Source organism: Pelophylax lessonae (genome assembly GCF_965119305.1).
Source record: "Pelophylax lessonae genome assembly, chromosome: 1".
NCBI classification, from domain to species: domain Eukaryota; kingdom Metazoa; phylum Chordata; class Amphibia; order Anura; family Ranidae; genus Pelophylax; species Pelophylax lessonae.
The window spans coordinates 311,578,494-311,595,777 of NC_138768.1; the positions used below are offsets into that span (position 1 = coordinate 311,578,494).

The 17,284-nt window shown below is 45.2% G+C and overlaps 1 protein-coding gene across 1 annotated transcript in view; it reads right to left on the bottom strand.

Annotated features, from left to right (window-relative positions):
* SMTN (smoothelin) overlaps positions 1-17,284 on the bottom strand; it is a 269,740-nt gene that overhangs the window by 131,200 nt on the left and 121,256 nt on the right. The window contains exons 3-5 of the mRNA XM_082260465.1: positions 14,336-14,417; positions 8,277-8,355; positions 7,075-7,175 (exon numbers count right to left, since the gene is read on the bottom strand). Coding sequence (XP_082116591.1) covers positions 7,075-7,175; positions 8,277-8,355; positions 14,336-14,417 — 262 coding nt within the window. The remainder of the gene's footprint in view (positions 1-7,074; positions 7,176-8,276; positions 8,356-14,335; positions 14,418-17,284) is intronic.

Genomic DNA, 17,284 nt, shown 5'->3' on the forward strand with positions numbered 1-17,284 from the left:
GACCCCAAACACCTTCAAGACGGCCACCTTGCTAAAGCTGAGGGTAAAGGTGACAGACTGGACTGGCTATTGAGAATATGTGGGGCATCCTCAAAACGGAAGGTGAAGGAGCGCAAGGTCTCCAACATCCACCAGCTCCATGATGTCGTCATGGAGGAGTGTTAGAGGACTCCAGTGGCAACCTGTGAAGCTCTGGTGAACTTCATGCCCAAGAGGGTTAAGGCAGTGCTGGAAAATAATGGTGGCCACACAAAATATTGACACTTTGGGCCCAATTTATACATTTTCACTAAGGGGTGTACTCACTTTTGTTGCAAGCAGTTTAGACATTAATAGCTGTGTGTTGAGTTATTTTGAGGGGACAGCAAATTTACACTGTTATACAAGCTGTACACTCACTACTTTACATTGTAGCAAAGTGTCATTTTTTTCAGTGTTGTCACATGAAAAGATAGAATAAAATATTTACAAAAATGTGAGGGGTGTACTCACTTTTGGGAGATACCGTACTGTATATGAAGCAAGATCATCCAGGCCCTTTAAACAAAAGCATCATCTAATACCTATTGTCTAAATCTGAGTATAAAAGATTGCAAAGGTTTTCATTTATTCAGGGTATGGAATAACTTAATCCCATTCAACTGGACTCTAATGTTGAAGAAATTTTAACACTCATCCAAATAACTCCCTTTGTTCTCATTATCAGGAACATACTCCAGCATACCAGAACATTATAAAATGCATTATGATTACAAGTTATTACATTATGATTAAGTTACAAGCTGTGATATCAAACCTACCTGTGCAAGAAATTCTCTGGTGATGGGATTGGCCGTCTTAATTAACTGTGACATAACAGGATCACCAACGCTTATCTACTTACTCTTAACAGAACACTACTTAATGCACACATATGTTACTTTCTTACAAAAGAAATCCTTAAAAGTTAATCTACCTAAGGTGAAGAGTGCAAGAAAAGTGCTCTACTTCTCACTATATAGGTAATAAACAAAAAAAAAATAAAAAAAAAATGGATTTTTGTAAGAACTTACCGTAAAATCCTTTTCTCTTAAGCTCATTGACAGACGTAGTCTTCTTGATTCTCAAGAGCTGGGTTATGTTGTCTCCGCAGGAGTAGGACTAGGCAGAATGACAAAAACGTTCTGGCTCCACCCTAGGGGGCAGTCCCTGAGGGTATATCCTCCCTCTCTCTGCTACAGGGAATCAGTTCTGTTTAAAGCAGTACAGAGAAATTAACCCAACCCAACTCAATGATAGAGGGGCGGGTACTACGTCTGTCAATGAGCTTAAGAGAAAAGGATTTTACGGTAAGTTCTTACAAAAATCCATTTTTCTCTATCGCTCATTGACAGACGTAGTCTTCTTGATTCTCAAGAGCTGGGACATCCAGAAGCAGTGCCACAAATGAGGGGTGGGATTGACAAAATCAAATCCAATCTAGAAGGCCCAACCGGTGCCAAACTAGAAGTTTTAAAGGCTCATTATAAACAAAGAATGAGACTAAAGAAAAAATTTTCCAACGGAAAAAAACCCTCGAGGTAGACCACTGGTCTCCTCAAATTGCGGCCTGCAAAACCTTGCGGCCAAATGAGGCATCAGACGATGCCATTACATCATCAACTTTATAATGTTTAGAGAAGGTATGCACCGACGACCAGGTAGCTGCCTTGCACACCTGGACCACTGACGCCTGAGTGGAGTGCGCCTTAACAGGGAACGGGGGCTCCCGACCCTTAATAGAATAAGCCTGTACTACCGTCTGTCTGATCCATTTGGAAATGGTCGCGGCAGATGCAGGCAACCCCTTTTTGGGTCCATCTGGGATCACAAAAAGTGAATCCGTCTTGCGAAACGAGTCTGTCGTTTTCAAGTATACCCTGATCGCCCGGACCACATCCAAGGAGTGCAAAGCAAATTCCCGAGGATGACTGGGCTTAGGACACAGGGAAGGTAATACAATTTCTTCATTCAGATGAAATTCTGAAACTACTTTTGGTAGGAAGGATGGATTCGGACGAAGAACCACCTTATCTCTATGAACCACCAGATATGGTGAACGACAAGATAATGCGGCCAGTTCTGACACCCTGCGTGCAGAAGTAATAGCCACCAAGAAGGCCACCTTCTGGGACAACGTGGGTAGAGGAATCTCCCTAATATCTTCAAAGGGAGGTTTCTGAAGAACCGACAACACTAAATTAAGATCCCAGGGGGGTAACGGCGCGCGCACTGGCGGAGCCAGATGTCGCACCCCCTGGATGAAATTCCGCACCAAGGAATGAGTAGCCAAAGGCTTCTGAAAGAAGATGGCTAATGCTGAGACCTGACCCTTGATAGTACTCAAGGCCAGTTTCTGCTCAACCCCTTGTTGCAGAAAAGCCAATATTCGACTAATCGAATAAGACCGAGGACGGAACCCCAAAGGTTCACACCATGCAATGTAGGACTTCCATGTGCGATGATAAATCTTTCTGGAAGTCGCTTTCCTTGCTTCAACTAGAGTAGGAATAACTGAAGCTGACAAACCCTTGTCCTTCAGCACCTGGGTCTCAATAGCCAGGCCGTTAAAGCCAGCGATCGTAAAGCAGGATGGAAGATCGGTCCCTGAGACAGTAGATCCTCCCTGAGAGGAAGTCTCCATGGGACGTCCGCCACCAGTCTGACCATGTCGGCGTACCAAGCTCGACGAGGCCAGTCCGGAGCTACCAGGATTACTGGGATTCCTTCCTCCTCTACCCTGCGAAGAAGTCTTGGCAGTAACGCGAGAGGAGGGAAGGCATATATTAGCTGGTATTGCCCCCACGGGGCGATCAGTGCGTCTGCGGTTTCTGCTAGAGGATCGCGGGAGCGAGCCACGAATCTCTGAACTTTCCTGTTGAATCGTGATGCCAACAGATCCACATCCGGTGTGCCCCACCGTAGGCACAACTGGTGGAAAACGTCTGGATGGAGGGACCATTCCCCCTGATCCAGGGTCTGACGGCTGAGATAATCTGCCTGCCAATTCTCCACCCCCGGAATGAACACCGCAGAGATTGCTGGAACAAATCGTTCCGCCCAGCGAAGAATGCAAGCCACTTCTTTGGCCGCTCGGACACTCTTGGCGCCCCCCTGATGATTGACATAAGCCACGGCCGTGGCATTGTCCGACTGGATCCGAACCGGGCTGCCCTGGAGCTGCTCGGTCCAGTGAATCAGACAAAATCTGATCGCTCTCAGTTCCAATACATTTATCGGTAATCTGGATTCTTCCGGGGACCAAAGTCCCTGGACAGATAACTGACCAAGAATTCCTCCCCATCCGGATAGACTGGCATCTGTGGTCACTATCGTCCAATATATTGGCAGAAATGACTTTCCCTGGCTGAGCATTGGAGACCGAAGCCACCAAACCAGAGACTCTCTGGTCTGTTTGCTCAATCGTATCTGATTGTCCAGGGATTCCGGATTCCGGATTCCGATTCCATCTGAGAAGAATCTCTTGCTGAAGAATTCGGGTATGGGACTGGGCAAATGGGACTGCTTCGAATGAAGCCACCATCAACCCCAGAACCCTCATGCACGTCCGAAGGGAAGACCAGCTGTTGGACAGTAACAACTGGACTGCTGATTGAATCTTTCGAAGTTTCCCTACCGGAAGGAAAACTCTCGTCCTGACTATGTCTAGAATTAGACCCAGATATTCGAGCCTCTGGGTGGGAACCAGAAATGACTTTTGCTGGTTCACCAGCCACCCGAATTCCTGTAAAGAAATCATAGTAATTTCTATGTTTTGTAGCAAGGTCTGAGGAGATTCTGCATGAAGCAGAAGATCGTCTAGGTAACCTAGAATCGATATACCTCTTTGGCGCAGAAGTGCCAACATAGGGGCCAACACCTTTGTGAAGACCCGCGGAGCCGTGGCGAGACCGAAAGGTAACGCCACAAACTGATAGTGGTTCTCCTCTACGGAAAAGCGTAGAAAACGCTGATGTCCTGCGAAAATGGGAATGTGAAGATAGGCGTCCTTGATGTCTATGGACGCTAGGACATCCCCTGGATGCAGGAAGGCTGCTACCGTGCGAATGGACTCCATTCTGAATCTTCTTATGTTGACGAAAGAATTGAGCGCTCTTAAGTCCAGAATTGGACGCACTTTGCCCTCTTTCCTGGGTATTGTAAACAGGTTTGAATAAAACCCTTGAAACCGTTCTGTCCAAGGAACGTGGACTACCACTCCTTGTTGTAGTAGATCTGTGACTGCTCTCTGCAGATCTTCTAGACGATCCGGAGATAGTCGGATATTGGAAGGGAAGAATCGCGCCGGTGGGAGAGATCGAAACTCGATCTTGTACCCTGACTTTATGACTTCGCAAACCCATTTGTCCGGGATTCTGGAAAGCCATGGATCCGGGAACCGGCGAAGACGTCCCCCCACCCCAGTTATGGGTGGGGGCGCACCTTCAGGCTTTGGATGGTTTATCTTCGGGTCTGGAGGGGGCGGGCTTTTGCTTGCCCGACCACCGACCCCTGACGCCTCCTGCAGGAGCTTTGGAGGACTTAGTTTTTTCACCCGCTGGACGAAAAAACCTCTTGTGAGCAGAAAAAGAAGGCCCTCGTCTTTGACGAGTTCCTTTACCTTTAAAATTTTGCGGTAAAAAGGTGCTTTTTCCACCGGTGAGATCCTTAATGATCTCATCTAAGTTGGCTCCAAATAGACGCTCTCCTGAAAAGGGGATATTAGCCAATGCTTTTTTGGAACCTTGGTCGGCTATCCAACCTTTTAGCCACAGTGTACGCCTGAGAACCACTGCTGAGACTGATGCTCGCGCCATTAATGGAGTGGCGTCTAACGCCGCATCACATACAAACTGTAACCCCTGTATCATTTGTTCCAACAAATCTGATACCGCCTGAGGGACTTCTTCTAAGTCCCGGCGTAACCACTTGGTCCATTCAGTTACAGCCTGCGAAACCAGACCAATAGCAATTATTGGCCTGAAAGCTGATCCAATCAAGGAAAACATGGTGCGAGACATAGCTTCTATTTTGCGATCCACTGGATCTTTAAAAGACGGAGCGTCTTCTAAAGGAATAACCGTGGCTTTATTCAATCTAGCAATAGGTGAATCCACCACAGGTGGTTCTGTCCATTTCTTAATAAGGGTTTCCTCAAACGGATAACGCCTGTCAATGCGTTTGGAAATATTAAAAGTGCGTTTTGGCAGACGCCATTCTTCATCGATTGGATTGCCAAAACATTTGGGCAATGGAAAAACCTTTGCCACTTTGATGCGCTTTTTAGTCCCAAAAGGGATCTCAGTTTCAGCTATTTCTGATGGAATACCCTGTAACCTTAAAGTCTCTTGAACAGATACAATGAGTGCGTTTACCAACGCTTCCTCTCGGGCTATGGCAGATGCCGAAACATCCTCCTCACTGTCTGAAGAGACAGGACCCGAGACACCAATACCAGATGAAGTACCTGCAACTGCAGAAATAGGCTCAGAGTCTGAATCCGAGGTTTCAGATAATAAGGGGTTAGGCGGGGGTCGCTTTCTTGCGCCCTGTCCCTGACAAGCCACTTCCACCCGGGACACAAAAGTTTCCATAATAGCTGACAAAGATTCAATTGTCAATGGGGTGCTGGAGGATCCCGCAGACCCCTCGAGGGGATCCGGAGGAGATACATGAGTGGCAGGGTCCATGTTAATACAGGACACTTTGCCAGCAATAAACAAAAAAAACTTTTTTTTTTTTTTTTTTGTGTGTCTCCCCCTAGCGCAATAGCGCCCCTCAGAGTACCTGCTTCTCGATCCCAGAGAGAGAGAGAGGGACCCCCAAGGCTCACCAACCGATGCAGTGCAGTTTCCAACAAACTGCAGCCAGCGTCTGTCTTACACAGACTGGAAGGAGCTGTTTGCTTTTTCCCGGGCAGAAGGCGTGGCTCCGCCCCCTGTGTACGCCTTCCGGCGTTCCCAGCCCTCCACGAGGAAGCTGGGCTCACAAAACATGGCCGCCCCCATAGAAGAGACATAAGACTCCAAAAACATGGCGGCCGGCGTGACCTGAGGACATATATGTATTCGGTCTACGGCAAAATGGCGGCGGACCGCCGATATCGTCTTCCCAGCACATCCACCTGCACTCTGCTGAGAGGTGACATATGGATCTACAGAGATACACTGCACATAAGGTAGGATTATACCTCCTATGTTTGCTGTAATGTTACAGTCTGCTGGGTAGAGTGTTAGCTCTTGAACCAAGTCCACTTCCCACAAACACATGCTGTATTACAAGGGGGACTTGTAAGTATCAGATATATACTGACCATATATGGAGGGGCCCATAATATATACTGCCTCATAAATGAGGAAAAAAAGGGAACGTTTTACTCACCATACCGAACCGACAGGCACCCTCTCTTCATAATACCCTCTCCACCGGGGTGGGGGTTTGTGGACGCCTCGACTCTCTGGTCCTGGCGTCCAAGCGAGCTTTAACTCGCAAAGTCAGTCCCTTTACTGGGACTCCGTCGCGGCCGACTCAGCGCACTGGTCTGCACGCGCCTTTTAGGCAGAAACCGGGGTGACCACTGGATCTCACATCCAGCCCGTCGCCCGGCCCCGCATACTTACTTGAATATGTCGCGGCCGACCAAGCGCAATGCCTGGTCTGCACGCGCTCGTAGGCCGGCTGGGGTGACCACAAGTGTCGCCCAGTCCGGCATTTTTGCTTGAAGATCTCACAGGAAAAAAACACTGGAGAAAACTACCTAAAAAATGTCTTTTTCTTAAAGAAAAAAAAAGTCTTGCCAGGACCAAAAGATCCCAGCAAGGAGCTTAGGTCCTTACTCCTGACTAGACAGAAAAAAACTGATTCCCTGTAGCAGAGAGAGGGAGGATATACCCTCAGGGACTGCCCCCTAGGGTGGAGCCAGAACGTTTTTGTCATTCTGCGTAGTCCTACTCCTGCGGAGACAACATAACCCAGCTCTTGAGAATCAAGAAGACTACGTCTGTCAATGAGCGATACACAATTTTAAAGAAACGCAAAAGCCATTTTCATACGTACCAAAGAAGGGAGATCTGCAATACTCTCTATACCGTTGGACTGCGTGGAGCCATTGTCTCGGTCAGTTGTGCGTCTGACCAGCATTCCAGCAAATGATGCCGCTAAAAACATACAAAACAAAGAAGGTACGTTACATCTAATGCCAAAAACTATGTGATGGCAGGCAAAATTTATTTTCATATTTAAAATCCTGAACACACTATCATTCTTGCCAACACCACTTTAACCCTTACTTGCCCATTGAAGGCTAGATGCCCATCAGAATTTAGCAGCATCAATATGCATAAGTTAACTATACGACTGATTTGCCTACCTACATTTTTTTTTTTTTTTTTTTTTTTATTCTTTAAGAACATACAAGGCTTATATAGTTTGTACACCATTATATACAGTTCTCTTTTTTTAAGTAACAGCTGATGTCAGCAGGTTTTTTTTGCACCCCTACGATCACCATAATTAACACCTTCCCACCCAGCCTACAGTAAAATGACTGCTCTTAATACCCTGTACTGTCTTCTTATCAAAAAGGGGTCACTTGGGGGTATTTGTACTGTCCTGGTATTTTGGGGCCTCAAGAAATGAGGTAGTGTCAGTACATCGAGCTGAAGAGGGTAACAGCATTGAAGTGGTTAACACCTTATCGGAAAACACGTTGATTGGCTCCTATTCATTGTTGTAGAAAAGTGGCTTTCAATTACAGAATTAGGTGCACACACACACACGCACCTGAGCGTTTATAGTTCTAAAACATAATACATTAACATTCTTTCGACACAGGGAACCATGCAGTTGAACATTAATCTACACCTTCGATTGGTTGCATTGAATAGCATTATTAACTTACAGACTTGGTTTCACTTGTTGGCTAGAATTGCTCTTTAACACCCAAGCCAAAATCAGGAGTTCACTCACTTTAATCTAGAAAGCACCCCTACGGTTCACTGGCAGTGTACTTCCTGAACCCTATGAAGAGTAATTTCCTCTCTCTCTGCATCACCAATCATATTGAAATTTCAAGGGCTTGTTTGAATTTGACTGGCGGCTATAAAATATTACTTCTATTTATATTTACCCCATCAAGGCTGTACTAAACTGGTAGGATGTATTTCCTCTATGTATACCATGGCTTAACTCATAATGAAGACGGAAACACTCCTTTGATATATGGTAAAAAAAAAAATTATTTAGATCTGTGCATTTACCTTCAATTTCATCATTTCGAATTTTCCGAATAGCAGCACGGATGAGCTTCCTCTCTTCATACTCACTGGCTCCTCTAAGCTGGGACAAATAGAAAAACACAATGTAAGTTTTGCATGGCACTCATACAGCCTAAAAAATAAAGTTCACCTTTAAATAAAAATCAATAAAAAGAAAAAAAAAAAAAAATGAAACTGGGTTAATTTTCTCTTACGGCAAAAATAAGTGGATACATGCCTAGAGCTGCTTTACTCATTTAAATCAAATAACTAAAAATGTATTGTAAAATTTTACATACTGGATATTTTGAAAACCAATGTCTACATGGTACACATAGAATCAAGGTTGGATTGCCGCGACGTAACTAAGAAAAAAAAACTGCACACCAAATCAGGAGAATCCAGTTCTGCAGGGGTGCTTTTTTGTTGGTAACCCTGTAGGTATACTTTATCAGGAGGCAGCGGTAAGGCACAGTTAAGTCACTGGCGCCTACAGGCGCACACCAAATCCAAGAGAAGTATTTTTATTTTTTTACCTAATTTCTTCTATTTTTTTTTTCCTAAGAAAGTCAGACCTTGCATTTTCATGCAAACTCTGCTTCTGGAAAATAACCATGAAGAAAACATTTCCCTTGTTCTCATTTATCTAATCTGCCATCCAGGGGGTTTAATACTTTGCAACAGATCTACAAAACAGACCTGATCAGGAGTAGCAGCAATACATGCAAGGACTTTCCATCAGCTGGGACTTTCCATTTCATCAGAGGAAAAAAACAGAAGGCACTTCTAACAGCAGTATTAAGAGTATTTATTCATAAATAGCGGTTAAACACACTTACAAATCAGTAGTCAGCATAAAAAGGGATCCTGTAGAGTGCTTCGCCTCTAGGGGGAGGGAGAACTGACCCACAGCTGTGAAAGGAGAGGGAGAAGCCAGATGGCCAATGGACTTACAGAACCACACTGGAACGGAAAAACGTAAACGGGGCGGTAACGCATTTTTGAGCAAGCACAATTCACTATCAGACCTGCACAATTCGATCCTTCATCAGAATTGTGCATGCTCCAAAATGAGTTACCGCCCCTTGACTTCAGCTCCAGTCTATACAGTCCAGTGTGGTTCCAGAAATCCATCGGCCATCTTACTTCCTCGCTATTCCCTCTCCTGTCACAGGTGCGGGTCAGCTCTCCCTCCCCCTAGAGGTGAAGGGCTCTACAGTATGCCTATTATGCCGACTGATATGCTCATTTGATATACTACACTGTGTTTTTAACTGCTTTTTATGAACACTCCTAATACTGTACTTCAAAGTGCATTCTGTTTTTTTCCCCTTTAGTTTCCTCCAAAGTTGTTTCTTCTACCTGAAGTGCTGCTGCAAGTGCTCTCCCAGTCTCTCCTCCTTCCCTTAAAGAGGAAGTAAAACTACCTCTGCAGACATTTTCCTATAGGTAACCCTATAATAAGGCTTACCTATAGGTAGTGAAACATCTCCTAAAAATGTGTACCGTTTAAGAGATATTTCCATTACATGCAGCCTGGTGCACTGGTGCATGCACTCTGAAGGAAAGGCCACGGGTTCCGTTCTTTCCAAACCCCGTACCATGAACGGAGGCTCCCATGCGCATGTGCAGGTGTGACATCATCATGGCTTCGGCCAATCACATCGCCAGACCCTTGGATCCCGGAAGAAACTCCAGGGAAAATGTCAGCCATGTCAGCGGTGTGCGAGTGCCACTGGAACAGCTTCATTCTAAGGTATTACATAATGAGCTAGTATGTGATGCATAGCTCTATTAGCTCTAACCTTGATGTTGAAGCCGATGTGTTAATAATCTAGTACAGTCCACTGGAGGACATTTCCTGACAGAAGCGCCCTATTCCTCTTCTTTTTATCAGAGACCAAGGGCTCAATTCACTAAAGAACATCTCATGAGATAATTAAATCCTGTCTCATGAGATGCTGACAGTGTCAATTAAGGGAATTAAGGGAACCTTATGAGTTATTTACCTCACAAACCAAAAACAGGAGTTCAAAAACTCAAAAAAGCGTTAATGTCACGTCACTAAAGTAAATAAATGCATTAGTTTAAAAAAATTAGTGATCCAGGCATGAGAGATTGTAGAAAAAATAAATAGCCTTTTTGGATCAGTTTCTCAACAGTAATGCATATAAACCTAAATATGGGGGGGGGGGGGGGATATGGGATTTTTGACTTACCGCAAAATCAATTTCTCTGATGTTAATTGGCGGACACAGCTCCTGATGTTCATAACCATTGGGTTATACTTCCCCCCCCCCCCCCTACAGGAGTAAGACACTAGGCAGAAAAGGAATCTGGCAATGCCTATGGGAAGTCCCAGGGGATAGAAGCCCTCTCCCTGCTATAGGTACTCAGTTTAGTTTCAAGCAGTGTCAGAAGAACTACAACTCCACAGTGGGGTGGGTGCTGTGTCCGTCGAGGATCATCAGAGAAATGGATTTTACAGCAAGTCAAAAATCCCATTTTCTCCATCGTTCATTGATGGACACAGCTCCGGATATTCTTAACCATTGGGACGTCCCAAAGCAGTATAAAAACATGAGGAGTGGGAACAGCGAAAAATAAATTCCCAAGGCTAAACTATAGCCAACCAGGTAAACAGGAGCTCAACCAAAACAATTGGGAGTCCACCTGAAAAAAAAAAAAAAATACACCCTCAAAGATCAGGTCCTCAACAGCAGCCTGCAAAACCTTGCGGCCAAAAGAAGAATGCAAACACATCCACTTTATCGAACGTTGTGAAAGTGTGCACTGACGACCAGGCGGCTGCCTTAAAAACCAGTAACTGTAAAGCAGGATGGAAGATTGGTCCGTGGGACAGCAGATCCTCCCTGAGAGGAAGCTTCCAAGAAACGCCGGCGACCAGCAGCACCAAATCGGCATACAAAGCCGGGCGAGGCAAGTCCGGAGGCACCAAGATGACCGGAATCCCTTCTGCCTTGATCCTGCGTGGTCTTGGCAAAAGCTTGAGAGGAGGGAAGACGTAAATCAGACGATACTGACCCTATGGGGCCATCACCACGTCTGTGGCATCCGCCAGAGAATCCCATGACCGAGCCACAAACTTCTGCACCTTTCTGTTGAGCCGAGACGCTAACAGATCCACCTCGGGGAAGCCCCACCGGAGACACAACTGATAACTACCGGATGAAGGGACCACTCCCCTTGATCCAATCCCTGCCGGCTGAGGTAATCCGTATGCCAGTTTTAAACCACGGAAATGTGTACGGCGAAGAGGACTGGAACAAATCATTCTGCCCACCTTAGAATGCAGGCTACCTCCAGAGCTGCCAGGACACATTGTGTGCCCCCTTGATGATGATTGACATAAGCAATGGCATTGTCTGTTTGAATGCGCACTGGACAACCCTGTAGACGATCTAACCAATGATCCAGACACAGTCTGATCACTCGGAGTTTCAGGACACTGATCAGTAATCTGGACTCTTCCAGTGCAGGCATCCGTGGTGACCACGGTCTAATACAAGGGGAGGAAAGATTTTCCCAGCCGGAGTAAGAAGCCACCATATCAAGGACCCCCTTTAACTGACTCAGCCAGATCATACACCCCAGAGACTGGGGAGTCTTGCACCTCTGCACCTGTTAAGCCACGACGCCAGCAGAACCACCTCAGGGGTGCCCCACCAGAGATACAGCTGATAAAACACCTCCAGAGGAAGGAAACACTCCTCGTAGTCCAACGCCTGCCAACTGAGGTAATCCGCCTGCCTGTTTTTAACCTCTGGAATGTACAGTCGAAGGGGAAAGAACCGTTCTGCCCAACTTAGAATGCCAGCTACCTCAAGAGCTGCCAGGACACTTCTTGTGTCCCCCCCCCCCCCCCGGTGATTGACAAAAGCCACAGCTGGCATTGTCTGATTGAATGCGCACTGGGCATCCCTGAATACGATCCGTCCAATGGTCCGGCCTTAGGACCGCTGCTGAAAAAACGGAGAGCCGAGCCACATGCAAAGAGGTATCCCAGATAAACTGCAGGCCCTGGACCAGTTGGTCCACCAGCTCGGCAAAGGCAGGGGGGAGCTGTTCTCCCTCCAGGTCATGGCGTACCTCCAGGTCACGGCGTAAAATCTTAGCCCACTCGGTCAGAGTTTGCAACACCAGGGCAATGGTGAATACCGGCCTCAGTGCCGAACCAGCCAGAGCGTACATATTGCAGGCCACAGCCTCCGCCTTCCAGTCAGCCGGATCCTTAAAGGTCGGGGACTTTTCAACTGGAATTATGGTTGCCTCTAGAAAAGTTGATCGTCTGGTCGCCGGCGGCACACCCTCCCAGCCCCCATCGCCAGTATAGCACCCTGCCCGCACTCTAGAGGTGGGCCGGACCTGACCACCCAAACGGCTCCAGCATAAGTGGAGGGGGGGGGTGGAATGGGGGGGGGCAGATGAAAGGGGTGCCCGACGGGAAGCCGGGGGCCAAACGTCCCAAGGAGGGGCCCAAGTCAACCCCAAAACCCTCCGGAGGGAGAGGGGGGGGCAACTACTCCTCATATCAGGAACCGGATGGGCACCGCTCCAGACAGAACCACTCTCCCTCGAAATGGGGGGCTGTCAGTCAGGAGGCATGCTTCAACTCGGGCTGAGACCCGGTCGTATCTGACCTCGCGAGGCGTTTTAACTCGCAGGATAACTCCCGTCCAGTGGGGCTATGTTGCTGCCAACCTAGCGCAGAGCTGAGGTCTGCGCACGCTCGCTGGCCAGACTGGGGTGACCACTGGATCTTGATTATCCATTGCAGCCATGGTCTGTAGATTCTCACAGGAACAAAATAAAGTTAGAAAAAAGTTCCATTGAAAAGGAAACAAATTGCCAGGACAAGAGATCCCAGCAAGGAACTAAGTCCTTACTCCTGCCTATGCAGAAAAAAAACTGAGTACCTATAGCCGGGAGAGGGCCATATACCCTCTAGGACTGCCCATAGGCGTAGCCAGATTCTTTTTCTGCCTAGTGTCTGTAGGGGACAGTATAACCCAATGGTTATGAAGATCAGGAGCTGTGTCCATCAATGAACGAAAGAGCAAAACACAGAATCTTCCAATGGAGACACTAGTTCTGGTTACCTAATTTGTAGGGATTTCCTCTCACTTCTTGTTTTGGCTTTGGGACAGAAGGGATTTGAAATCTCCCCAATGACAACATTGTCTTTTTTTTTTTTATTGCTGGAAGAAGAAAATTTATATAGGTGTGTGATTTTTGATACGATTTTCATTCAATATCTGATATTTAGAAAGATATTTTGTATTTACTTAGTTGAGTTTTTTTTTTTTTTTTTTTTGATACATCACGTGTGTCCTGTAAAAGCAGCCTCCCTTTGACTGGTATTCCAGTCACCTTTTTTCTTTTGTATTAATACATATGCTACAGTTTAAACCTTTTTAAATTCTTTATTAATAATAAAAGCTGACAGGGGTTCTAATCCTTCACTGTATCAATCCCACTGGATATCAAGTCATGAGATAAAATACTGTATGGTTTTATGAGTAAAATACCTCACATTCTAAAGAAATAACTCATGCTTTATTTTAATTTATTTTATTTTTTTTGTGAATTGCAAAAAAAAAAAAAAAATTTAAAAAAAAAAAAGCTGTGAGTTATAGTATTTTATCTTTTAGATTTTAAGAGGAAAATAATACTTTGTGAACTGAGCCCCAAGTTTAAGTGCAAATTGATATCATACCTTGACCGCTCAAATATAACAGTATGGTGACAGGGTGTATAATTCCACTGTAAAATGAGTAAAAACACCTCATACATTTGAGAGCAATTTTAACATGTTTGATAAGAATAGTGTGGCTCCAATATTGTGATAATGTGTAAAACCTTTAACATGAATAAAAAAAAACATTTTCCAGCTTTTAACCCAGGTTTATTTTCAAAAGCAGCGATGGAGAAATGGGAAGATAAATGCAAGCAGTTTCGTTAGGAAAGATTTGAAGAGGTGAGCATTGGTTTGAAGCATGGTTTACGTTCCATTCCTATCATGTATACAGAAAGTTATGTACCAGTGCTGTGAGCTCCTCCACATCATTTATCTCCTGTAGCCTTCCTGCCAATGTATTCAGAGCCCTCTGCTGTTTCTCCTCCCTGAAAAGAAAAATGGTCCATGGATTAATAAAACATCTGCTGAGTAACAAGGGTAGCATGAAATGGATGAGCTGCACATTTAGTTAAAAGCACACTCTAGTAAGACATAAAAATTTGCCTTCAATAAGATTCGGAGAACATAACCACCTGGTCACCATATTTGCTAAATTAACTATAGCTGCTGGACCTCTAAATGGTCCATGTGGGTACGCAGTTAGTTTACTGCACAAAAAGGATTTGAAAAATAGTTGCAGTTCTGTTATAAAGCAATATGGATTGGGGGGGGGGGGGGGGGTAACAGACTCTTCATAATATGGAAACTATGGAAAAGGGGGTTGTTCGGTGTTCTGTAGTACACAGAGAGCTAGGGCGAAAGCAAACTTGTAACCATTAAAAGAGTACAGGAAATTATGCACTCACTAGCATAAGCAGGTAGTCATTGCACTTCACAAACCGATATAAAAACCCTTTTTAAATGTCCATTTAACAGGCCAAAATGCAGACGTTAATTGTGAGGGTTTGCATATACTTTACGTGAACGTGGACAATTTAGCATATGTTCAGTGTTTACTGAATAGCACTGCTAATTCATTGGTTAACTTAGCTTGCATCATGGAGTTGCATTTAAAAAAAAAAAAAAAATTCCTGATTAAAAGTCAAAGTCCATTTCGCGATATTGGGTCAGATTCCAACCATAAAATTACTACATTATCTACTGTATAGGTTCGTAGTTCTATCCGCTTACATGGAAACTGAAGTTTTTTTCTGATCCCTGGTTAGTTTAGTGAATTACAGAAATATCTTTATATTAAAGGCCTTGCCAAACTGAGGAGTAGTCAGAGGCGACTGCCTTGGGCACTTTAGCAAAGGAGGGCTCAAAAAGAGCAGGATCTGAATCTTATGTTACGGAGCAGGATCTGAATCTTATGTTACGGAGGTTGCTCAAAGCTCATAGTCCTTAGTAAACTCCCTGCCTTCTTGTAGTAAAGAAACGGTCTACTATATTTTGAGCATTGTTTGTTATTAGCACAGTAAAACCTTGGATTGCGAGCATAATTTGTTCCTGAAATGTGTTTGTAATCCAAGGCACTTGTATAATCAAAGCAAATTTCCCCACAAGAAATAATGGAAACTCAAGAGGATTCGTTCCACAACCATTTATTCATATAAAAATTATAGCAATAAAAAAATACAGTATAAAGTGTACTGTAAAAATACAGTAAAACAAATTAACCTGCAGTTCTAATCAGGTGGCACAAAGAACAAAAAGAGCAGTGCCATCTATGGGTATGATCACAGCTTTAATGTAAAAAGGTAGAATGACACTTATGGGGCTTTTCCACTGCATGGAACCGAACGGTTCGGCTCGCTTTTGTGCTTTTCCACTACTGGTACCGCATGGTATGGTGTAGGAACGGTTCGGTATGGTATGGTACGGTACGGCAGCCCTTTTCCACTACATGGAACCGAACGGTATGGCTCTCTAAGGCTCCTTTCACACGGCCGCTCCGTGTGAAAGGTCCGCTGCGAGACTTTTTTTTCCACGGAGCGGATGACATTTCTGTCATCCGCTCCGTGTGCCCGCATATCATCCTATCCGTTTGCGGATGATATGCGGACATAATGTAAGTATATGGCACTGCAGATGTCAGCGGATGACACCGCTGACATCCGATTTTCCTTCCTTTCCATTTTTTACACGGAAGGAAAAATGGGGTTCTGTTCCATTTGTAAAAACGGAACAGAACTGACAGGAGGAAAATCGGGTGTCAGCGGATGGTATTCCGCTGACACCCGCAGTGCCATTAACTTACATTATGTCCGCAAATCATCCGCAAACGGATGGAATGATTTGTGGACACACAGAGCGGCCGTGTGAAAGGACCCTAAAACAGTAACACCTCAATTGTGGTTCCAAGAGGTACCATAGCGGTACCATATGCCACAATCCTTTGCATGCAGTCACTACTAGCCACTGATTGGTCAGAGAATCGTTGGTATCCCACCCACTTACTTTAGTACTACTTTAGTGGAAAGGCAAACCATACCAAACCGTTCCAACACCGTACTATGCAGTGGAAAACTAAACAGGGCCAAGCAGGGCCGCGTAGAGCCGAGCCGGTACTTGCAGTGGAAAAGTGCCATTACAATGCAACTAGAATATCCATCATAAAGGAGTATGGTGCTCATCCGCGTAAAGCCGCTGGCTTGTACATGGCCAAAGGACCTAGGGCGCTGGTGTCTCCCAGCGCTTCCTGCAGAACTCGGAGATACTGGGGAACTGTTGATGCCCCTTCTGGGTGCTTCAAAACACTTGCATACGTCGGCCCCACCTGGCTGGGAGTGTCTCAATTCTCCAGGAAGCGCTGGGAGCCACCAGCACCCCCCGGACCCCTAGCCACGTATACACCAGCAGCTTTATGTGGTTATACTCTGGATATTGTTTTAATTTTTTTTTTTTTACATTAAAACTGCAATCATACTACATTTAAATGGCGCTGCTCTACGATACTTGTATAGCAAGACATCGCTCGTATATCAATTTCAAATTTAACTTAATATATGATCTTGCAAAACACTCGCAGACCAAGTTACTTGCAAAGGTTTAACTGTACATCTTGTTTTATGAAGCCATCTATGGCTAGGATACATGGAGGCCCTGATCTGGCTCTCTGGAGTTTTGGAAACCTAGCTTTATAAAGATCAATGGTAACCAGTCAGGCTGAAAGAAGACACTAGAGATATGTTGGTCTTCTCTCTGCTTGAAGCCGGTTCTGCTTTGGAACCCCATTCTCTTACCAGTTGGCCACTACCCTGCCTACTGCACACAGGGAAGCTATAAAAAAAAAAAAAAAAAAAAACACAAC